This window comes from Anastrepha obliqua, chromosome 1 (assembly GCF_027943255.1).
Source record: "Anastrepha obliqua isolate idAnaObli1 chromosome 1, idAnaObli1_1.0, whole genome shotgun sequence".
Lineage (NCBI taxonomy): Eukaryota > Metazoa > Arthropoda > Insecta > Diptera > Tephritidae > Anastrepha > Anastrepha obliqua.
In genome coordinates, this window is record NC_072892.1 from 124,402,572 (window position 1) to 124,428,093 (window position 25,522).

Below are 25,522 nucleotides of genomic sequence, written 5' to 3' on the forward strand. Positions count from 1 at the left end.
TGCCCGGCTGTAGTTTGATAAATAATTTTCTCCGCCAATATTTATTTCTGCCAATATTCATCCAACTAGTTAACTTAAAAATGAGTACAGCTGTTGTAACTCAGCAGCGGCCCCTAGGCTTTATTGGTTTGCATACGGAATTTACAGTAGGTATTTCAAAACATTGAAAAACGTGTGGCTATACCAACAACTCTATACAACTTTCAGAAAGCACTCAACGAAGCATTCCAAAAGAAGGACGCTCAAATATTGCGCGCCTCTTACGAATCCTTCGGCGCTAATACTGATCATGATAAGAAGTCGCCTATGGATCAAGCTTTTCGTGAAATGCTACTATTCCACCTGAGTGACAATGTTGAGAAGGTCGGGGCTCTGGTGCGGCTATCAGTTGACGCTGTGCGCGTAGAAATTGTCTCAGTGACCATACCAGTTGTGCTGTTGGGCGACATCTTCGATGCAGTCACGCTGGATAAGTGTGAACAAATCTTTAGTTTCGTTGAAGAAATGGTTGAAGTGTGGAAGGAGGATATATTCTTCTCATCTTGTAAAAATAATATACTAAGAATGTGCAACGATCTTTTACGGCGTTTGTCGCGCGCACAGAATACTGTTTTTTGTGGACGTATATTGCTATTTCTGTCCAAATTTTTCCCTTTCTCCGAACGTTCAGGATTAAATATTGTATCGGAATTCAATTTAGACAATGTCACTGAGTACGGCGTGGATGGCAAAGACCTGGACGATACTGTGGAAGATACCGTGGAGGATATTCCTATTAAAATTGATTATAATCTGTATTGCAAATTTTGGTCATTACAAGACTTTTTCCGCAACCCGAACCAGTGCTATAGTAAAGCACAATGGAAAATGTTCCAAGCAGTGAGTAGTTATTTGTGGTCATTTATAAATAATCATTAATTTCATTGTTTTGTATTATCTTAAAATTTGCCATTAGCATGCAGGTACTATATTAGAAGCGTTCGACAGTTTCAAGTTGGAGGAGCCACGGCTAAGTAGCGCGGCAGAAAAAACTGAAAGTGCTGTTACGGCGGATGATTACTTAGAAAGTATGAAAATGGAATTGAGTGCTGCCGATATTTCAGTGGAAACGGAAAATCAAAATTCAAGTGAGGCAGATCAGATTGTGCGACAGTCAGATCATTTCTTTGCGAAGTTTCTAACCAATCCGAAATTGCTGACACTTCAGTTGTCCGACTCAAACTTTCGACGCTCAGTCTTAGTACAGTTTCTGATTCTCTTTCAGTATTTGCAATTAACCGTAAAGTTTAAGACGTAAGTTGAAAACGTAAAAAAACGCAAAACGTGGTAATTCGCAATTTAATAAAATTTCTTGTAGTGAATCAAACACATTAACTACTGCGCAAACGGACTTCATCAAAGAAACCCAAGCAAAGGTATATAAATTGCTCGAAGAGACCCCACCGAATGGAAAACGTTTTTCATGCACGGTACAACATATGTTAACGCGCGAGGAAATGTGGAACAACTGGAAGAATGATGGATGTAAAGAGTTCCGCAAACCCGATGAAGCTGAGGCAGATAATAGCACAAACAAGGATGCAGGAAACGCTGATGGTACGCCTGCCAAACCACCTGCAGCTAAGCGCTCCAAACGCACACTTGGTGATAGTTTGCGAGAAGCTCATCGCAATGGTAAATTCTTTCTGGGCAAGTGAGTAGTACATATATGTCCATAAATAAAATAAAATTTTAACGAGCTCAATTGTTTAGTGATGTCTTGACACGCCTCTGGAACTACTCGCCAGATAATTTGCAGGCCTGCAAGAGCGAGGAACGCAATTTTTTGCCACATGTTGAAACATTCCTCGAAAATCCGCATGAAAAGAACGATCCATCATTTGAATGGCGCGCACTCCGTTTACTAGCCAGGCAGTCGCCACATTTTTTCACATTCTTAAACTCGCCATCATATAAAATTGCTGACTATCTGGAGGGAGTACGCCGTCGTTTAGCCAAGGATCGTATAGATAATGCCAAAGCGGCTATGAATGCCAACAACGCCGCATTAGTTGGTAGCAATTCAACTGCCGATACTGTTAATGCGACCGAATCTAATAGCGAGCAGGGATCGAACACCCAAGAAACAGAGGGTGAACCAGATGCGGATGGTGTTGGTGACGGTGAAGGTGAAGGGGAAAATGACGGTGATGGCAGCGGTGATGGTGACGGTGATGCCATGTTAACCGAAGAGGATGTGCAAGGAGACTTGGACAAAGGCGATGATGATCGCAATGCACACACCAAACCGATGACGGCCTCCAGAGAACAAATAGAGGAAATTGCGCCACTCATTGGTGATGACTGGAAAAAATTGGGCAAAAAATTAGGGTACACTGTTGATGAGCTGCTATACTTTGAGACGGAACATCCAGATCGTGATGGTGGGTGCATCGCAATGCTTAGTAACTGGTTCGCCGATGACGATGACGCAAGTCTCGATAATTGGGCTTATATGCTGGAAGGTTTGGAGATAAATGCCGCAGCAAAGGCGGTAAAAGCGCTCATAGACCGACTCACACCCAAAGAGGACAAAGTGGAGGTGCTATCAGATTAGGATGAAACAATTTAAATAGTAATCTTAAGTGTGAACTCAATTGATGTTATAAACAGAACTCGGTGTTGATTTAGTTTATGTTTTAATAATATTCCAAAAGTCAAGTTTACAATAATAATTTATCACATGTACAGGGTGTGAATGCCTTCCACTGTCTACATTAACATTAATCGTCATCTAAATTCTTGGCAGTCCACGCAGACAATTGGCCTTATGTTGAGAGCACCCTGAGCCAGCTGGTCAACGATTCTGTAAGCGGAGCACCAAAACTTGAACGTTGTTAGTTGCTATGAAATTAAATGTTTAAAAAGGTTAATTTTTAATATGTTGGCGTCCACCGATCCTAGTCTATCTCCTTCGTGGCGGCGCCTGACCCGGCTTCGGCTTGTTGTGTATCATATTGGCGCAGCGTGGAATATGCCGCTCAGCGGCTGACTCATTGAAACGGCGCGAGCAATGTGGACACTGAATGTAGTCGGGGTTCTCCGAAGGTGGCGGTGGTGGTAAATCGCTCAGCTTGCCGCCACGAGCCAAGTGCGCCTGCACCTGCTTGGCTGCTCTTATGGCTTGTATAAATTCTTCATGTTTCCTGCGCCAATTATTCTTCTTCATGCTGGCCGGCTTGCCACTTACAGCAGCAGCACTCGAGTAGGCGGATTTGTTGTTGGCGCTATTGCGAGATTGGCCCTTTTTCTGATACTTCTCGGCGTCGGTGCCGCGCAAACGATGTCGAGCCGCATCGAAGATTTTGCGCTTGGTATGCACCATTTTCTCGCATACTTTCTCATGTTTTGCCAGCCTTTCAGTATTGAAATGGCGATTGCAGTATTGACACAGTCCCATGTTGGTCAAATCTATATCAGCAGCGGGTTGCATTCTCATGGACTGCAAAAATAAAGCAAACATTGAATTGGGATTTTTAGATGGCGTCTATTACGCCTTACGGCTACACTTACTGCAGCAGAAGCCATATTTCCCGAAGTTCTTGGCGGTGTCTAAAAGTCAATAAGGAAAAAAATTAACAGAGAATTTTACTTTTTCAATAAATGAAACGTCGTAGACAAGTCAATTGGAAAACTCAAGTCATGCCCAACAGCAACTTTGTGACAATGCCTACCTTCGTATTTGATGCTGCAGTGGGTTTTGAGCTTCTCACGGTGGAACTTGTGGCAGGCACTGGCGTTTGTCGTGCACCCGTAGCTGATGCATTTGCCGGACGTTTGGCGGTATGTGCCACCGCTGCTGGTGCCGGCGTGGGTGACTTCTTCGTCACTACCGGATTTAACTTGAGGCTGTTGGATGATTTGGCGCGCCCCACAACGTTATTCCTATTATTGTTGCGGTCTTCTGGCGAGTGCAAACCCAAACTGAGCGATGACATCTCTTTGCTGAGCGCATCGGTATTTCCGTTTTGCAGCCGCTTCGGGGGACTTCGCGCATGTGTGGAAACATTATTTGCATTGGACACAACGCGCATTCTAACCGTCGGCGTGTTGCCATTTTTCGTTTGATGTAAATTTTGTATGGCGCCACCGGCTTGGCGAGCAATAGGCGACGGCGCTTTGGCCGTAGAAGCGATTGGTTTAAGCGGATTGGCGCGATCAATGCCAGCACCACGACGTCGTTCATCGAACATTTGGCGCACCTGCAGCAGGGACGGGGAGGAATGCAAAGAAGTATTTATGTATGAGAATAAGAAATTCGAAAGTGTGCTTGTGTATGCATATCTGTGGCTGCGTACCTTGCCGTTTGTAATGCGTTTTGCGCCAACGACTTCATCCGTAGTGCCGGCACCCTCGTCAGTCATCTCCAAGCGCCTTTGCTCACGCTCCTGTTGCTGTTTTTGCTGAAAACGCATCTGCAAAAAATATGTATAGAAAAAAGCGTTGTCAATATTTCAAATTAATTTCGATTTGCTTCACAACTCCAGCCTTTAGTGACGTCTGTTAAGTGTACCAAGGCGAATTTATTAGATTTAGGAATTATCGGAGTTATTTTTAAATACGCCTTGGCATGTACGCTGTGCGATTCCTCAAATTTACGTGCCAGTTAATGTAATGAATATAATTCGTTCCGATGTGACGCTATGATGAGCCACTAATCGATTTTGATAAAACTCACATCTAACGATGAGTTGAAGTTCGTTGGCGGCAGCTGACTGAGCGCCTCAACTAATCTGCGCCCCGCCCACGAATCGCTAAGCTTGACCGGCGGTATCAATTGATCGTGCAGTAAATCGATATTTGGACTCAAAGTCGCCATGTTGTTGTTTCAAATAATAAACTCCTATCTGCAGCATATACGAATGTGCATACAAATGCCAAATGCCTCTCTCTTAATCCGCAGGCGCTATCATACACAGAGGTATACGAATTTCGCCGGTATACGTATTTGAGACATGTCCTTCCGCCAGACAAAACAACACTAACTATGAGGATAACTCAGCAAAGCGTTGTCTCTCACTGCCGAATGAACAAGCAAAACATTTACACGATTTAACTCATTATTACTCACATGTTATTTGGCCGCTGGCAAGGCATTTGGCCCAAACCCACCCCGTGAATGACCAACGATTTCTTAGTAATTAGCAACAACAAATTATACAAAAATATCTGCTAACTCAAATCATCGCCATTCATGCATGCGACCGTCACACATTAAATCACAGTACAAGCACAACTCTACCGTTAAACTTACATTACATATACATACATACATACAAGGTGAAGTCCAAAATAAACAAGACGGAGCTGAAATAGGAACGACAAGAGCTTCGGAGATAACTTCGAGCTTATTTATTCAAAATAGACCCCTCGGATCTCGATACACTATTTTGCGCGATCTAAAAGATTTTTGAAAGAGTTTTTCAGGTCATTGACCGGGATGTCGGTACAAGTCTTTTAGATGGCCTCTACGGACGCAAAACGTTCTCCTTTCATTGCCAAATGCAATTTTCCGAATAGGTAAAAGTCACATGGAGCCATATCAGGCGTATACGATGAGTGATTGATGGTTAAAATACGATTTCTAGTCAAAAAGTCAGTCACAAGTGTGAATCGGTGGGATGGTGCATTATCATGCAATAAGCGCCCGCTTCCTCCTTCGCGGTATTCAGGGCGAATTTGACGAATGCGATGGCACAAATACTTCAAGGATAGAAAATTGCATTGACGGTTTGGCTCATTGGCACGAACTCCTTGTGGAAAATTCCCTTGAAATCGTAAAAGCTAATGAGCATCGACTTGATTTTTGACTTTTCTAAACTTTTCCTTCCATTCGACACTTTGACGCTTAGTTTCAAGTTCATGTTGGAAACACAACGTTGCTTCACCAGTTCCACTGTTATAAAGGAAGTTCTCGTCGTTTCTCGCCTCTTTAATGAGGTCTTTCGATTGTGGAATTCTGAGCAATTTTTGGTCCTCAGTTAACTTGTGCAGAATGAAACGTGCACAGACCTTTCGTAAGCCCAAATGATTAAAACGTGATAAATCGATGTTTTGAAGATATTCAACTCCGAGTCCATGAATTTCAACGATAATTTCGGCCCATTTTTGATAAATTTACGAACCAGTTCCATTGGAGTTTTCGGTGGCTACTGCTTTTGTATGTTTATTGTTATTTATGTCCTGACAACCATCTCTGAAACGTGTAAACCACTCATGAACTCTGGCACGAGATAGACAATCATCGCCATAAACTTCTTTCATCAATTCAAATGATTCGGTAAACGTTTTACCGATTTAAAAAAAAAAAATTGATATTACCTCTTTGTTTGAAACTCCTTTTCGTACCGATGACTCAAACATACTGACACTTTAGACGCAATAACTTTACTTCCCCTGAACCGAATGTCACCAAGCTTTCACTGGAAGTCAGCTAGAGATATATGTAACTTCCAACGCACGAACTCATTAAAAAGAAGGCACCGTCGAAAACATTTTTATGACGCAAGTCTTGGACTTCACCTTGCACATATACATACATACACACACACATAAGTTCCTTATGCGCGCAAAGCAGACGCACCAAAGGAATTGTCAAGCTAAGCGAGTCCGTTTTGTTGACGCTATCACTCCCACTCTGCGTTCACTCGCACCACCAACGCGTACACTAATGCAATAATACAATACGTAAATATGTACAACAACAAAATAGCACTTGTTAGAAATTTATGGCCGAATATTTTATGAGTACCGAAATGTCTGCTCGAGTGCTCCTCAAACTAGAATTCGCCTTCAAGAAATTGAACAATAACCCGTTGTAATGGCTGGATGCACCTTGTAAAGTATCTCGACCTTAGGCCAATCAATAAAATTCTTTGTGCCGCTTTGAAAAAAGCCATTTAGCGTATGAAAATTAGAAATCAAAGCACTAGCACCGTGAAAGTCCCTGCATACCTTCATCTATGGGTGCTTAAGTGGGTGTATTGTGCTTGTGCTTTCTTAATGTGCGCTTGTTCTGTGCCTGTGCGACGATGTCAATTCGAAATGTGTGTTTACGTTGCTATGGTTGGGGCGGCGAATGTGGCCCACACTAATGAGTACCACGCTGTCATTGGCTTGACGTCAACTTCACATACACACAAACTGGAAGGCGCTAAAGCCTGCTATAGAATTGAAAATTTGGTTTTTTATTTTCATTCGTAATGCACCAGATTCGAATAATTTAAAATTGCAAATTTAATTAAAGCGAGTGTATTTTGCTGTAACCGCATAAAGTAGGTTTGTGATACTAAGGAAAACTGTCGATTTTAGTGGATTCAATGCCTTCGGAATGAAGTTGTTCGCATCTGCAGATAAGGTTCCACATTATTTCTATACATTCAGGATATATGCTGATACTCGTATGTAAAGGGTGATCAATTTAGAGGTATATGGGTTTAAATTGAAATAAAACAACGAAAATTCGAATTGATTGATTGCCCAATTGTGTAGAATAATAATTTTGACATTTATTTTCTAAAGATAATCCCTTTAAAATGGGCGGCCGCCGTAGCCGAATGGGTGCATGAAACATAAATGGGTATAAGAAACACCAAAAATTATAGAAAAAGTTTTTTTTTAATAGCGGTCGTCCTTCGACAGGCAATGGCAAACCTCGGAGTGTATTTCTGCCATGAAAAAGCTCCTCATAAAAAACTGAAAAAAAAACAAAAAAAACAATATCTGCCATTCCATTTGTGTGGAACAACATGAAGACACACATCACAAATAGGAGGCGGAGGACACCCCAAAAGCATAAGCGCCAATTATAAGAGGTGAATTATCATTTTTCTCAAAAAATATTTATTTATTCATCAATTTCTATTTTATCTCCTTCAAAGTAGTCAGTCCCCCTCAGATATAATAAACTTGTGCCAGCGTTTTTTCCAATCCTCGAAGCAGCCCTCGTATGCACTTTTGGGTATGTCCTTGAGGTCTCTCAGCGATTCGGTTTTTATCTCCTCAATCGTCGCAAAACGCCGTCCTTTCATAGGTCTCTTCAATCTTGGGAACAGAAAAAAGCCGCAGGGGGCCAAATCTGGTGAATACGGTGGCTGAGGCATGATAACTCTGCTGTTTTTGGCCAAATAATTTCTCACAAACAAAGATGAGTGAGCAGGTACATTATCATGATGCAAAAACCATGAATTTTTTTTTTCCACAATTCCGGGCATTTTTTTCGTATTGCTTCACGCAAACGGCGCATAACTTTTTGAAGTGAAAACTTCTTTAGAATCGTTGGGAGTGATTTGAGGAAAAGTGAAACGAAAAAGCGACCAACTTGGCTACGAAGCGTTATATTATATGTTGATATAAAAGTAGCGACGAACTAAATAAAAATAACTTTTATTTTTTCTTGTGATTCGAACCAAGGATTTTGGATCGGAAGCTCACATTGCTAGTCGCTCGGCTACCGCGCCATGCTGTCGTCGCTGGCCTAAAAGTTATTTAGTTACGAAGCGTTCTATTATATGTTGATATAAATAATTTTTGTGAGCGTGTAATTCTCAAAAGTTTTATTAGGTTTATTATTTAAAATGTATTGACTAGGTAGTGTGGTTATCAGCTTAACATCTGATAGATCCTCCATCGGAGGACAACAAATGTTAAACTGATTTTTGGAAATTGGCGGAGTGTTTTAGGGGCTTGCTCCTTCTCTGCCACGGGTTGACCCGGTATTGCAGTACCGCCGGGATTTCGGCTTTGAATAAATACAAGAAAAAATATACTAATACATTTAGGTTTGGTGGGAAGAGCCATAAATTTTTATATGAATACATGTAGACGAAAATGGAATTTTTTTTTGAAATTTGCATTGTAGGACATTTATGATTATTTATTGAAAACAGTTTTTTGGCTTTTCTATTTTTGGTTTAGATACTGAAAGTCAGTTTAAGTGAATCGGTATAAATATTTCGTACATTAATTTTTTTTTTGTGAGCGTGTAATTCTCAAAAGGTTTATTAGGTTTATTATTTAAAATGTATTGACTAGGTAGTGTGGTTATCAGCTTAACATCTGATAGATCCTCCATCGTAGGACAACAAATGTTAAACTAATTTTTGGAAATGCGCGGAGTGTTTTAGGGGCTTGCTCTCCACCTCTGCCACGGGTTGGCCCGGTATTGCACTACCGCCGGGAATACATAAATACAAGAAAAAATATACTAATACATTTAGCTTTGGTGGGAAGAGACATAAATTTTTATATGAATACAAGTAGACGAAAATGGAAGAAATTTGTAAGTCTGTTTCTTCGGTCCGTTTGGGTATTTTTTTTGACAACATCGAAACCAAAGCATTTGTATCATATTTTATCTATCATAAGCCACTCGTATCATTTGTTGAAATTGAAAACATTGAGGATGAATAATGATAAAATGAAGAAAATAAAATATGAACTTTATAGCAATATTATAATGAACCTATAATTATCCCGCTCCTAATGCTGCTTTCGTCTTATTCTCTCTCAGTTTGTTTTACGGAAGGTTTCACTTCTATCAAGTCTAACCGTTAGACTGGTATTTTTTTATTACCGTATGACCTTTGGCAAGAAATTCTGATGCACTACGCCATTGTAATCGAAGAAAACAGTGAGCCAAAGCTTGACATTTGATCGAACTTGACGTGCTTTTTTTGATATTGGCTTTCCTGGACTCTTCCATTGGGACGAGTAGTCAGTAAGAACAAGATTTTCAAATTGAATATAAATACGCAATTAAAAAGATAATTACTAATTTTTATCTTGGAACCTTTAAAATGTTCGGTTCGGTTCAGACTTAAAAATTGATGTTCGGTCGTGTTCTAGCCAGATTTGGATTTGTACCGCAATTCCTTAAATAGAATTAAGATTTGAATTTGTACCACAGTTCTTCAAATAAAGGTAAACAATTTTTCTTCTTCGTTTCTCAGCAGGCAACATCGCAATGACGATAATTTCTTTGGTATATTCAAAAGTGACGCCTAGATGTCAGTAGTGATTAATTCCTAGATAGTATATTTTTTTATTTCATCTTTGACATATGTCAAGTGAATAGATGTATAATTTTAGACGATAGGTTATGTTAGGTTGAACTGGTTGACTTACAGTCACTTACAGACCGTTTCGGTCCATAAGTACTAGATTTAGTTATGCGTTTTGAAATAGTCCACCTCCATGGTGCCTGTTTCTATTGCGAATTTAGGGAGACGTTCGCAACCCATAGCTGAGACATTTTCCATTTACATGATAGGACAGCGCGTTAAAATTATTGAAACAGATTATGAGGCGAAATTCGTGATGTTTTGGTGGCAATAATAATCTGAATGAGTTGACAATTCAAAGGTTGGTGAACAAAGTTCAAGAAACTGATTCTGTCGAAGAGAGAAAAAGGACTGGCAGACTAAAAACTGGACCTTCTGCTGCGAATATTGCTGTTTAGAGCAAAGTGTGGTGGAACGTTGAACGTCGATATCCGATATCTCGACGTTCTCCACAATTAGGCGTTCATGTATCAACAAACAAATGATGCCATTTTTCACATATAATTGTTAAGAACCGTATTTTGAATAAAAATAGTGAAACCGGAACGCACACATACTTTATTTTGAAATAACTTCTAAGCGCGACTTTTGAAAGACCTTTTATTAAAAGGCTCCCAGTCATTTGGTGATCAAGTTTCAACAGCTTGCGTAAAATTTATAATATAGGGTACTCTCTCTTAAGCGAACAACTGGGTTAGATTAGGAATATCTGGCTGAATTGAATAGATGTCACAATAACCGCAAAGGTCTGTAGTGCTACCAGTGTTGTTGGGGTCGTGTCAAACATAGTTTGTGTTACATGTCTTGGCGAGTTTTAGTAACCAGTTTAAGCTTTTGTCAACAATATCCTTCAGAGATGAAAAGTATACTGAACCCAGGCAGTTGTGATGAGTTCTGCTTAGAGCAGGGCAGTGGCAAAGGAGGTGTTCTAACGTGCCCCTTTCTTCATCGCATAAGTTACACGCGTCGTTCTGTAACAATCCCATTTTAACTGCGTGATATGGAGTGGGACAATGTCCCGTCAGTATTCCATTCAATATTTTACATTCATTCTTGGGAGTGATCAAATAAAGTTGCAAGTTCACAACATTATTCGGGTCATCCTGTTGGAGGCCGATACTTCTTACATAGACTGTGCTTCCAGAATTAGGTTCTCGTAAAGTTCCGTTTTCAAAACTGAGAGTGAGGGGTATATATCTTCGACGTACTCATCCTAGGCAAGCCGGTGCCTGCCTTTGAAATCTCGGCAACTCTCTCAATTGCGTCTATTCCCTTGTGTCTTGATCTGTCTATTCTCGCAGAGCTCGTCCACCTAAGGAACTAAAAAATTTGCCCGCTTATGAGAAAAGTTCAAAATAAGGGAATAATATGTTTAAGGAAGGCTTGTCCGCTCAAGAGAAAAAAATGCTTAAGGGGACAGATACCTGTAAAATTGCGAAAAACAATTTTTTTTTAAGAATATGTCAAAAAAATTTTAGAACGTAAATTTAAGTATTCCTTATATTATAGATCGTCAACCGTGACGACTCTATTCTTTGCGCTCGAGCGCTGGGAGAGGTATAGTTACGTTGCCGACTTTAGACGCGTTTTTCTCAAAACTATATTTTTCGAATTGGCGTACACGATAACCTCGATAAGTTATTGACCGATCTCTCTGAAATTTTGCACACATCTTTCTTATGATATTACTTTCTAAGTAAATTTATAATTTTGAAAATTTTTCGAAAAAATAATTTTTTTCGAAGCAAAAATAGTAGGAAAATTCGCCCCAAAATTCATTTTTTTAAGGGGGGAAGCTGGTCTGGAGCGCAAAAAATGGGCATATTTTATGAATTTATTTTGACTCAACAAAGGAATCAATAGAAAATCTGTGAAATAGGTTTAATAATATAGCTTTCATGGTACAAATACAAAATTTTTCGTCTGAATTAATTTCAAAATGGCTGTCCAGCAGTTCTCCTAAGGCGCCTTTTTTTCTAGTGGGTCCATTGCCGAAGACGTAAACTCCTTAATTTTTGTCCTGGATTAAAAAATAAAATTTTTTTAGTTTCTATATATATTAACAACAGAAAGAGACGTACGTAGGATTTTTTCGATATTTTGTTTTTTTCGCGAAATGGTGCACGTTTGAACAAAAAGTTACAATTTTCACTATAAAGAACGACATAAAATTGTTGATTAAAAAAAAAAACTATGTAATATAAATAAAAAATCCTACGTACGTCTCCGGAGAAAGGTATTTCGAATGTATTGTCAAAATTTCGTAAGAATCGGTAAAGATTTGTTCGAGTTATGTCTTCGGCCAGTTTAAAAAAAGTGATTTCGAGAAAAACGCGTTTAAAGTTGTAAGTAGCGTTCGGGGCATACCTGCGAGGCACTGCCGTCGAATGAAAAATTTGGGCATTTAGACATTTTTGCTGGCATCCCTCATTTGGTATATTATTTCTAAGACCCTAAAGCACCTTTTAAGACAAAAAAAAATTTTTCGATTTTTTCAAAATTCTAGACCAGCTTCCCCCCTTAAGCATTTTATTCCGCGAATTTTTCCCCCATTTTTTTTAATTCATATAGAAATTATGACATTAATAAACCAAACAAATTTTTGGTTTTTTGTATTCAGGTCACGCCGATGCCTGCCGATTGAAAAGCCCCGCTGCCACCATCCTGGAAGAATTGAGTGTACATCCGCCATTTTAAATGATTAAAATAAAAAAAAAATGTTTATATTATTTTAATGTATAAATAAACTGTATGTAAATTTTGAAAAAAATATATTGACTTCTTCATTTTAAATAATTTTAATGAAAATCAGGGAAAATATGGCCGTTTACAGGAATCCGTTCCCTTAAGGATATATGGGATGGAGTGGAAAAAGTTCGCTTAAGAAATGTGTCCGTTAGGAGAAAGTATACTGAATATTAATTAGTTATTAATTATATTAATCTATATATTAATCATTTTCTTTTTGAATATCTTTTTTACTAAGACAAAAAAATGATTTTGAGTGATGGAAAACTTTATTTTGACCTTTATGCGCTCCATTCACTGTCTGCTTGTACACTGCATCTCTCTAGTTCACAAGCTGACGTAAGACGCCATTTACAAAAATTATAAATCTTCCGATGTCGTTATTAATTTTGCGCCACCTTGCAACGGGGAAGTTTTGACCCAGCATCTCGTCCAATTCGTAGTACAACCCTAGTACAGTGATATCCTGCGAGGCTTACAGTTTTTAATCGCCCACAAACCGTAGATCCATTTTATGAGATTAATTTTTCACTTGGCCTACTACTGCAGCCATTAATTGAACAGCTAATAATGTCCTTGTTTCCATATCCCTATAGAGTTCACTCAAAGTCCCTATTTACAAGTCAACGAACTTGTATTCAATTCACTGTGCAGATTACGTAAATATGTAAATCATTGTATAAGTAAGCCGCATTCTCCTACTTTTTGAAGTTCGCAACTACTACAATAAATTACTCATTTCTTGTCATTAAAGTACAAAGTAACTTAGACATTTGGGTTACGCAACTCATTAATAACCTCCTACCTACAAGCGATGCTTAACCGCGCAAGGCCGTCTATGTCTCATATCCGTAAATATCATAAATATAGTAATAAATATGTACGTATGTATGTGTGTATGTTTACACATATGAATCTCTTAATCCGCTACTGTTGTACACAGGCACACATATTTTTAAGTTTGCTTGTGTGTATGTCCATTTAAGGAAAGTAACACAGACAGCCTGTTATCTTACCATTGCCAGCACTAGCGATATTTATTCATCAGCTGTAGCGAATTTGTGTAGGTCTACTATGATTTTCCGAAAAAGGAATAACTTTAATTAAAGCGAGGAATGATTCATCACGATTATGAATTCATTGAGTTAGCAAGTAGACGGCTTATAAAAATAAATACTTGTACATATTTACATATATAATATATCTACATATGTATATATTTGTATGTGAATGTATACGTGTAATATATGACTTTCGAATACACCTCTTAAAATTGAACTGTTTCAATTTTGAGTAGCACACACCTAACACTCATAAGACGCCCACCTGAGATGTTGAAAATTGAAAAGCAAATCAGAACAGGCATTGAGCCTAAAGATAGCTGCATAATAAGTAAAGTAAATAAATAGGAAAATGCAAAAATTAGCAAATAGATACTGACATTTACTTAAGCCATAAGCACTAGTGGGTAAATACATCTGTTTCTATATATACATACTTACACATAGGCATGAAAGCATGTGTATCCCGGCAACCGGCAATGAAAAGTAGTTCAATTTCATGCATTGATTGGAAAAATTTGGAAGGCATACCATGACGCCGCTTTGCTATCCACCACTTTGCGGTTGTACAATGCGGCTACAATGTAACAAAATTAAGCCATACATACGTACACTTCTTCATAAGTTACACACTTCTTATATACTTAATAATACAAGGTGATGTTCGACGTTTACAATGCATGCATCGCTCAAAGCATATTCCCTAAGCTGTGGAAAATACAGAAATTGACGCTGATCAGTAAAGGTAAGGGCTACCCAGCGCAACCGTCAGCCTGGCGTCCGCTTTGCATGCTGGACAGCGCCGGGAACTTGCTTGAGAAACTCATACAGCGCAGGCTTGTAGACGTGTAGACTCTGTTGAGAGTGTAAGAGGACTGTCAGCAAGGCAATACGGTTTCCGATGCAGAAAATCTACCCTTGGCGTAATAGAGGAGGTGATAAGCAGCGCTCAACGCAGACGCCACCACCCGAACCGCATCACCGTCCTGACAACGCTTGATGTACGAAACGCCTTTAACAGCCTACGATGGATAGACATTATAAAGGCACTACGAGAAAGGTTCCGAATATCTGAATGCCTGCTAAGGATTCTCCAGAGCTACCTGAGAGAGCGTGAACTGCTGCATGACACACCAGATGACCAGAAAACAAAAGCGATAACAGCCTACGATGGATAGACATTATAAAGGCACTACGAGAAAGGTTCCGAATATCTGAATGCCTGCTAAGGATTCTCCAGAGCTACCTGAGAGAGCGTGAACTGCTGCATGACACACCAGATGACCAGAAAACAAAAGCGATAACGTCTGGTGCAGCTCAAGGATCTAGTATTCTCGACCCCGATCTCTGGAATCTGAGCTACGACGAGATATTGAGCATAGAAATGCCAGAAGATACATATCCAGTGGGATACGCGGACGATATAGGGGCGGTGATACCAGCTCGGGACACTGAGGGCGCTAGAAGGAAGCTGAACCAAGTTATGATAAGGACCCAAATATGCCTTGATGACCACGGCCTGGAACTTGCCAAACATAAAACTGAAGTCATCCCTCAAATAGGCGACACGTCCTTAGAGACCCAAAAAGTAGTGAAATACTTAAATATTCAACTTGACTGGAAGCTTACTTTCTGGACCCAGATACGGCATGCGGCTACCAAAGCAGCAAAGGGTATGCTAAGTATATTAATAGCAAACATCGGTGGGCCAACACAGAGCAAAAGAAAGCTAATTATGGCGGCCACGAACTGAATTTTCCTGTACGGAGGCGAAGTATGTAAATTGTGCCAAACTGCAAAGCCAAGCGCAAAGCACTGGAAGCTGTGCAATGAGCAGCGGCACTCAGAGTTGCCTCAGCCTACCGCACTGTCTCAGACGCTACAATTGTGTGATCAACAGGCAGATACCCGACGAACTCATGGTCTGGGAACGAATGGATACATGGGACTTTAAGAAGAAAAACGTCATCACTAGCTTCTCACAACGGAGATGCCAAGCCATGCTGCGGTGGCAAAGCCGATGGGACACTAAACCCAGTAGCAGATAGACGGTGAAACTTATTCCATCAATTAACAAATGGATGCAAAAGAACTTCGAGGAAGTGAACTACTTCTTAACTCAGTTCCTCTCGGGCCACGGATAGTTCCGGAGATACCTATACTGCATGGGCAAAAAAACCGATTCCAAGTGCATATACTACGAAACTCTGAGCGATGACGCTGAACACACGTTTTTATATTGCGACAGATGGCTCGCGGAAAGAAATGCTCTGAGGGAGCAGATTGGCGACATCGCGCCGAGCAACAAAATCAGCAAAATCCTCGAACGCGAGGACAGCTGGAACGCGATAAAGAAATACATAGAGACCGTACTACGGAAAAAAAGATTGACCTCGACACAGTGCAACAAAGCGAAGCCCCACAGATAGAGACTCAAGAATACGAGCCCATAGCATGAAATCTGGCTACAAATATGGTGTACCCAGACGTAGGTGAATAAAATTGGTCCTTTATGGTCCTCACGAAGTAGTATAGAAAGTAGTCTCGGGAGGAGGGATCGTTTTAGTGGCTACACCATACGACGCAGTAGACGACGGTTGCTGTAGGTGCGAAAGCATTTTGGAACCTACCTCACCCACAAAAAAAAAAACAAAACACATTAAAATCTGCAAATTTAGTCAAAATTCTAAATTTATTGATTTAATAAAAATAAGTTTTGTAATGTTTCTCAACTAATTTCGCATGTTACTTTATCCCCTTTCTGAACAGGTAGTAAAAAATTTAAAAATATCGATTTAAGCCATAGACTAATTTTATGTTCAGCCGAAGGCCTCTGTCGCCAATGCTGCGAGTTGTATGGTTTTTTGCAGAATATTTAATTTAATGTACAAATAATTTAACAAAAAAAATATGTCGTCCATGTCATCCTCTTCAATTTTTGGAAACAAAAATTAGTTGAGCATGTCACGGTAACGCTCGCCATTTACTGTAACCGCGTAAGAAGAAGAAGACTCACCACTTTGGAAATAGGTTTTCAATATTTCCCAATTTTGTTCAAGCGTATAGCGTCCCATTTCGTAAATGTCAAACCTTTAAGTAAATTATGAACACATTTGACATGTCATTTGTGTTACCATTCCCAAAAAAATAGGTAGTTCAAAAAGCAAACGCTATATGGCCCACCCTGTACTATTTGGCCAACTCATTTTGGAGGTTTGTCAATTAAATTATTACGTTTCATATCACATAAACTTGATAGTTTTTTTTTTTTGTTTTTTTTTGCGTCAATGTCAGACTCAGTGTGGGGGAAGAATGAGCCTTTAACGACTGTACCACTTTTGGCGCTTATTTAATTACTTTAATGTCAACAATGCAATTTTACATAATTTTTAAAGTCTATTTGTGTGTGCATTACATCCGTATTTGCATAAATATATATATTATATGCAGTCAAATACATACACTCATGTGCAATAAAATAGGTGTGTGAGCTTTTGACCAGCTTTGGCCATTTTAAAAGGTAATCAGGTTAGAGGTAATTTTTCCAATAGGAATTTTTTGACAGACCACGCGTGGCTAATGACAAACTGAAAACATAATTTTTTTTATAAATATGTAAAGTCTAAATGCTTAATGAATAAACCAGCTCTGATTGAGGCATTGGATTGATTGCCCAATCAATTTGACTTTTTCGTTGTTTTATTTGAATTTAAATCAGATACCTCTAAATTGATCACCCTTTAATATCAATAGCTTTTGTTCAAATAAGAAATAGTATTCAATTAATTAAAAAATTAAACTATTCTCCTCTTGAATGCATACCACTCATGGACGAACAAAAATTGACTGAGGTTAGTGTCCGCCCAAGGGAGGTTTTCACTGTAGTTATTTAAAAATAAAATTGAGTAATCTCAATCATTGTTTTTTTTTTTTGTGTGAATATTTTACTTAGCGACTGTATTAAAGAAAAACAAAAGAAAAGGATTTTTTTTTGTTTTATTACAGTCGCTAAGTAAATTATTCACAAAACATTAAAAATAATAATTTTTCACATTAGTAATTACTAAAAAAACAAACCAATGATTGAGATTCCGAGTCATGATTAGACAAAAACAATTTCTTTTAGACGTAAAAACAATTTTTTTTTTTAAGTTAGTTATAAACTTTTGTTTTGTTAGATTTTCAAAGTATACTATTTTTCTGTACTTGACTGTATTTTTTTGCATGTATTCACAACAATAGCGAACACTCACCTGCATTTGCGCCAGCCTTGAATTGGCTGCTGCGACACCTTGTGACGCCATCGCCAAATATGAATCGCTTTAACAACCCAAACACAACAAACGACAAAGTTTAAAAGCGTTGACGCGTAGACGAAGCAACAGCGGCAGTAGCGGCAACGACGATGACGACGACAAACCAAATAAATTAAGCGACGCTAATTTGTTATTGCCGATGTTTTCAATTTAACTGGTTTTGCTGTGTTTAGTCGCGCCCGCAACTGTCGCTGGACGTAAGCGCGTGCGGAAGGCAGCTCCAACTGCCAACTGGTGCTTGTGGCTGAGCTTTAATCGCTATCGCTAGCGGCTGCACTGCCTTGATTCGTTCCAAGAAAACGTGTGGGCTGCTGTGGCTGCAGTTGCTGCGGCTGTCGTCGCTGGCAGCGTTTTTAATTCGTTTGCTTGACTGCTGATGATTTAAACACAACCAATCGCCAATTTGTTGGCAGCAGACACGTGCACCCCGCGTTCTCCGGCGCACTGGTGACGTGTCGTCGAATGATTCACGCGTCTCAACTGTCACACTCGAACAAGGCGCTTGTGGCTTCTTTTTCAATGTATGCTTCGTTTTGTCGTTGTTGTGCTAATCGTACCTGATTTCTAAGCGCTTCTTTGTTTGCTGTTTACGAAATGCTCGCGGCCGATTTCAAACCGGTGTTGCTGACACTTTCTGGTGCTGCAATTTTTTATTTACGGTTTTTGCCGATATTAATAACTATTATTAAATTTTTGTTTTTGTTGATGATGCGATCAGCAACGCAATCGCTTAGATTTCACTTAGAAGGTTGGGTTTAAAAACTTGCCGAATGCCTTCGTAAGGATTACACTAACAGTCTTGGTTACAAGTGAAGGCAAGAGGCGCGACTTGTTAACTTTTAAATTTTATATACATATGCGTGTATGTATGTATGCTTCATCGAGGTACTTTAGTCAGCGTAGTGAGGTGAATTGTTGTTAGTACTTTTCGTTAAATTTTGTAGATTTATAACTGCGTTGAGCGAGGTTTTAAAATTCTGCAAAAAAAAAAAAAATTACAAATAATTTAATTAAATCAATTAAAGAAAATAATGTTCAGCCGAATAAGGTAAAGCAAAAACTAAGACGTTTTGGGTGACTTTAAAAAAGTGCACAACACTCAAATTTGATAATACGTTGTTAGCGCAATTATTGTCATTGCTGCTGTTGTTGCGCTCATCCTACGCATTTGCAAGTACAAAAACAATTCACCAATACATGCATACTCGGTCGTATACACAGAAGTACTTAAATAATTGACGGTCAGTTAACCAAAAATGGTTAAAAGTGAAGCAGAAGCAAAAACAACAACAACAGTAAATGCCCCCTACTGCTGTTAAAGGGGTTGCATACTTACTTTTCCAACCAGCACGCGAACTTACAACCATTTAATCACTCTTTATCTATACAAATGTACACGAAAGATTTTTATGTTTCTTTTTTTTCGAATTATAAAAAGTCGGAGAAAAACTCAAAATAAGAACAGAATAAAAAAGTAATAATAAATAATTGAAAACAAAATGACAAATTTTTTATCCGTATTTTTTATTTTATGTAATACTATAAAAAAGAGTTATGTGGATAAAAATGACGTAATTTTGTAATGCTTGTTTGTACAGAAATATGAATAATTGCGCACAGTGGTGCATTTAGCTATTATATATTATATATATATACATATATATACGTATGGGTGTTTGGCCGAGCTCCTCCCCCTATTTGTGGCTTGTGACTTGATGTTGTTCCACAAATGGAGGGACCTACAGTTTCAAGCCGACTCCGAACGGCAGATATTTTTTATGAGGAGTTTTTTCATGGCAGAAATACACTCGAAGGTTTGCCATTGCTTGCCGAGGGGCGACCGCTATTAGAAAAAACTTTTTCTTCACTTTGGTCTTTCACCGAGATTCGAACCTACGTTCTCTCTGAATTCCAAATGGTAGTCACGCACCAACCCATTCGGCTACGGCGGCCGCCATTTAGCTATAGGTGCCACAGAATTCCAATGCAGGACACATGTCGAGCCTGAAGCTGCAATCTGCAGCTCACCTTAGCAAAACGTGTAAGCCAAGTTAAGATAAATTTGTACAGGTTTAAATAAAACAAAACAGAGTTAAATTTCAGGCAAATTTATTTTATCTCCTTCAAAATATAACCCATCTAAAGCAGCACACAAATGCCCACGTTTAACCAAGTCCTCCATGCACCTCTGGTATGCCGAGAAAGGGAAGGCATTCAGCTCCTTCGTCGCATTCTCTTTGAGCTCCTCTATCGACTGGAATCACCTTTCACGAAGTGGTAACTTCAACTTGGGAAACAAAAAGAAGTGAATACGGTGCTTGCACGATGGTATTTACTTGGTGTTTGGTCAAATAATCCAGCACAATTTGAGTTCGGTGCGATGGCGCGTTATCATCAAGCAAAATCCAAGGATTGTTTGCCCACATTTCCGGCCGTTTGCGACGTACAGCATCTCGCAAACGCTTCAAAACGGATAATTAATATTATTCATTATTGACTGTCTGGCCCGAGGGATGGTACTCATGGTGCACTACGCCTTGGCAATAGAAGAAAACACACAACATCACCTTCCCGGTACTTTTTGATCATAGGGTATCCCTCTACGACAGCAAGAACGTCGTCTAGGAGTAGAAGAAACAACACCAACAAGATTAGATAATTGATTCGTCTCACTCAAATGTTTCTCATTTTGTCATGAAAACAAAAAAAAAAGTTCTTTTTTTTACTAACACGTGTCTCTGTATGTAAACTCATTATAAGCGATGCACTTAAACCACCAAACCTCCAAAAACCGTTAAATGCACGTCAATAGATGTACAATAAACTTGCCTTAACTTCTATTAATTCGCATTGTGACTGCTAAAACAAGCACAAAATAAAGAAAAAGAAAAACACATAGTTACACAATGGATCAGTGGCGCCAGCAAGAGGAAGCGGGCGACCGCGGTAATAGCGCAGACACACGCAATTTAGCGAAGTCCACAACCATCTGTGCGACCCTTCTGTCAGAAAAATGTGAAACACAGATGGCGCCCTAAACAGTAAGAAGGCGTTGTTCCTAAGCAACGACAGGGGGGCATTCCCACTATTCAGAACTGTTAGAGGATAATCACCTACTCTGTCAGTAATCAAAATAAATTAAGGAAACCAACGCAAGACTGAGTCTGTGCTCGCGACTGGAATGAACAAGGAAAAAAATGTGACTTAAAACAAAATTTTAAAATTGTGAAATACGTAATTTACGCTCACTGAAATACATTTGATACTTTCTAGAGTATACCCAAGGCGTAATAAATAAGGTCCGATATACAACTCATTACACCTGTTTTGAAAGGGGCTACAATGTGGAAAAGTATTATATAAAATTAAAAGAGGTTAAATTTTTTTTAATTTGGTATTATTGTGTATTTTTATGAGAGAACTGCCCGATTTAATAACCCGTTTTTAAGTATATTTTGACCCATGGCGGCATAATAAAGATGAAGGTGAAACACAAATATTTTTTATAGCATTTGCTGTTAAATCTTACCGCTTATTTTGTTATGGATCGAATTTGTTTTTCAGTATTAAATAGAACCGAGATCCATAAAATCGGTTAGCTTATATCTAATTTGAATAAAAAAAAGTAGTTGCATATTAAAATTAATTAATTTAGAAGATTTAACTATTTTTCATAGTGGGGAATATCAACAAAAGTAATTTTTAATCTCATATTCAAGGCCGATAGTCTTAGCTACTAGTGCCTTTCGTAATGTAATATAGTTATTTATAATTATATTTCTAATAAATAAATAAAATAAAATAAATAAATCTCATATTCATTACATTCATTAAAAAATCAGGTATTTGCGCATTTAAAGGTCAAAAGGGATACATTTTTTTTAATATTTCTGCCTTTTACCCCTTTTGGAAAATCTAAATGGCCCATATAATTCAATAAGGCATCGTCATTTCTTTGGTACCGTTTTTATTACTTCACCTGAATAATTCCACCATGGAGTACCATATACCTAACTGGTTTCTTGAAGTGACTACCTAATATTTTCAAGTTCATTTTACGGTTTATGAATTATTGTTAAAGAAGTTGTAGTTCCCACGTATTTATGAGCTTAAAAATTTAGTTGGTTTATATAGTTTTGAGGAGTGTAAGCATTATTTATGCAACACAGTTTTCCAAATAAAGTAGGAGTGTAAGGAAACGTCAAAAAAGCCATCGACTACAGGGTTGCTATATACTTTTAACGTTGTTTCCAAAATTGATTTTGTTCGACCATTGCAGCAAATGGTGTCGTAGGTCAATCATATTTGTCACTTTTCGAATTAGACAGCTGCAGTATACAAACAGAGAAGCAATGAAGCAATGAAAATATTATTATTATTATTATTAAATTTATACTTTACAAATTAATTTATAAAATATATTTTGGAGGCTCGGTTACTGCATCATTTTGCCTCGCAAGTGTGTTCATATTTCATGCAGCAGGTTGTGTTTTTTGAAGACGTCGCTTAGTACTTTCATCGTACCTTCCTTGCTGCAGTCTAGAATTGTAGTTTGATTGCTGCTGTAGCTCAAGATGGGGCAGGTCTTTAGAATGCGTTCTATGTTCAGAAGTGTATTACCACGGCTGCATTCTCGTGGGATTACACGGCTTTAGTAGCACCTAGATATACATTTTGTTGCACCTACTCTTATTCTGGCTATTGTGATGCATTTTTCGCGTGAGAGATCTTTGTGGTAGTTTAGTCGTTCGCATCTGAAGTTGTGGGTCCTTAAGAAATAGGTTGACGATTCCCACAAGCTATCTTGTAATGTTCTAAGATACAACCTATTGAAATTTGTCATGATAGTGGTTAAGCAAGGAGTCTCCGCTACGAGCGGGATGTTGAAAGTTTGTTTCGCAGATTTGTCTGCTAGCTCATTGCCTGTTATTCCCATATGAACTGTTTAATTATTAGTTTAATTTCGTTCTGTCCATTTATTCTTCCCATTACATATCGGTGCGCTTCACTGTTTCTATTTATTAGTGATTTTAACACACCCAAGCTGTCCGAGAATATGACGGCCCGTTTGTTGATTTTGGCTGCGTGGTGAACGGCAAAATTAATTGCTGCTAGTTCGGCGTTGAAATAACCAGCGTTTGGCGGAAGAAGAGCTTAATGGATTGTTTGAAAGGTTCCGTCCATCCGTTGTTCTATAACAGCATGCGACGGTGATTCTTCGAGTAAACAGCCATCGGTATAATAAAAAATAACAGCTTTACAGTTTACTTTATGTGATAGGAATATTTTTTTGTAAGCTTCTCATGAAGGGTTATTTTTGTGGAAAGTATTCAGTGAGATATCTATTGAAATGTTTTAGTTTGTCCTAAATTTGTCTAGTGGTTTAGGTGGGATTGGCGTGTGCGTATCCAGTAGGTATTTAGATATAGTTACAATACTGCAGGTGCTTCTATAGCATTGACTGAGCGGATTTCGGCTAGTTATACGTTTCCAAGAGGATGCGACAACGATGTGATTGATTTTGCTGCCAGCTTTTCGGATCGGCTTCGTAGTAGCCATCGTAGCGCGCTTTGACTCTTACAGCTTCTGTTGGTGTTGCCATTAGTAATCCAGCTGCTGTTCCAAAACAATGATTAAACGCTGCATTTCTATTGTTTTTTGTTATTTTCCGTAGAGACTGATACGTGTTGTGTACTCCTTCAGTTAGTGATCGTCATATGTCAGATGCTGTTTCAATATGAGGACCATTTTTTCTTTGGTAAGTTCTGTACTAACTTTGAGTAAGTTCTGTACTTTATTAAGTTTTGTTGTGATTGTTGTTATGTGTTCACTCAAAATATATCTGTATATTTTTTTTATTTAGTAAAAAGTTATTCTAAAACAAAATTGGGTAATTATTTTTGCGCCATATTGTAGAAGATCGATACTTGCTCTGTAGCTCGTTTCCAACCTGATATTGATGCACATTTCTGCTTCAAAGTACTAGTTTTCTTACACCTCCAAGAGTTCAATAAAAATTATGCGGAAGGAAGTATTTCCTGTATTCTTGAACTCCATGTTTTAGTTTAGTTACACGGAAATTTGTAATTTAATTATTTGTATTTTCATTATTCTTTACTTTTAATAGTCAGTTTAAGCTCATGTTATCTGAACTATTTGAATAGTTAAATATGTAAATAACTCAATCCCATGCGTTTTATATCCTATACCCACCTTTCAGTGCAATACATCTAAAAACTCATAGCTAAATAAAGCGCTGAAAGCCATAAAACCGCTAAAGTTTGTTGTGAGCTTCCGTCTGCCATATGAATATTTTCTATTTTCAACTGCTGTACATCTATTCACTGTCCGAATGAATCGTGTTTCGTGAAAAAATCAAATTTATTTTCCTTATTCTGCTTCTTCCTGCAGTTTTTCGTCGTAAAATTCTCTTGCTCATCCTGCAACGCGGCTAGGGGTTTGAGGTAGCTCGAATGGTCAGCGGATTAAGTCTGTTTGTATTGCATTAGTTTTTGATAGAAATGTGCCAAGACATGGGCGCCAACTTTTACGGACAAAACGTTCCCACAACTACCACACCCTCATACTTACATATGCAGGTAGGTGCGGTTTTATAACTAAGCAAGTTTGTTGACACCTGCACACGCACAAAAGCACTAAAATGTAAAAATACAATATACGAACAGGCCTTGCAAGAAAGCCGATTCGTGCCGTGTAAGGGGAATTTAGAATCGTGACTAGTGAGTAGTCCTTTCTTTTCAAACGTACACTCTAGGAAGTTTTAATTATCACGCGTTACATTCTATTTTCGATAAATTGGAACTCTGGTCCTATAGACGGTTGGTAGTATCTACTTATAATATGCTTGTGTATCTTATAAAGGGTGTTTTTTTAGAGGTTAGGTTTTCAAGTTGGCACTACTTTTTTCGTAGATGGTCTTTTTGACAGCTGTCACTTGATTTATGCTCAGTTTGGTTTGCCATTTCATAATGAATAGACTTACACCTGAACAACGTTTGCAAATCGTGCAAATTTATTACGAAAATAATGGTTCGGTTCGCGCGACGCATCACAAGAAAATTTTGTTCAGCGATGAAGCTCACTTTTGGTTGAATGGGTATGTCAATAAGCAAAATTGTCGCATTTGGAGTGAACATAATCCATAAGCCATTGCTGAGACGCCGTTACATCCTCAAAAAGTCACTGTTTGGTGTGCTCTATGGGCAGAGGGAATCATTGGTCCATATTTCTTTAAAAATGAAGCCGGCCATAATGTTACAGTCAATGGAGAGCGCTA

At 38.5% G+C, this 25,522-nt stretch overlaps 2 protein-coding genes and 2 pseudogenes across 7 annotated transcripts in view; 3 read left to right on the plus strand and 1 right to left on the minus strand.

The window, feature by feature from the left end:
* Positions 1 to 2,766, plus strand: LOC129235974 (THO complex subunit 1). Its single transcript, XM_054870078.1, has 5 exons — positions 1 to 146; positions 208 to 879; positions 956 to 1,293; positions 1,358 to 1,693; positions 1,753 to 2,766. The coding sequence occupies exons 1-5, from the start codon at positions 81 to 83 to the stop codon at positions 2,594 to 2,596; spliced, it is 2,256 nt and encodes a 751-aa protein (XP_054726053.1). The 5' UTR covers positions 1 to 80; the 3' UTR covers positions 2,597 to 2,766.
* LOC129235976 (zinc finger C2HC domain-containing protein 1C) overlaps positions 2,662 to 25,522 on the minus strand; it is a 26,256-nt gene continuing 3,395 nt past the window's right edge. Inside the window, exons 1-6 of one of the 6 annotated variants that reach the window (XM_054870085.1) lie at positions 19,587 to 19,685; positions 18,163 to 19,202; positions 4,338 to 4,454; positions 3,714 to 4,241; positions 3,553 to 3,591; positions 2,662 to 3,481 (exon numbers count right to left, since the gene is read on the minus strand). In XM_054870085.1, coding sequence (XP_054726060.1) covers positions 2,945 to 3,481; positions 3,553 to 3,591; positions 3,714 to 4,241; positions 4,338 to 4,454; positions 18,163 to 18,213 — 1,272 coding nt within the window. In that variant the 5' untranslated portion in view covers positions 18,214 to 19,202; positions 19,587 to 19,685 and the 3' untranslated portion in view covers positions 2,662 to 2,944. Of the gene's footprint in view, positions 3,482 to 3,552; positions 3,592 to 3,713; positions 4,242 to 4,337; positions 4,455 to 4,717; positions 4,987 to 5,110; positions 5,206 to 18,162; positions 19,203 to 19,557; positions 19,686 to 25,522 lie in introns of those variants that run through there. The other 5 variants (XM_054870083.1, XM_054870086.1, XM_054870084.1 and 2 more) reach the window with 5 other exon arrangements.
* On the plus strand, positions 8,606 to 8,789 carry LOC129236520 (U2 spliceosomal RNA; annotated as a pseudogene).
* LOC129236598 (U2 spliceosomal RNA) lies at positions 9,050 to 9,233 on the plus strand (annotated as a pseudogene).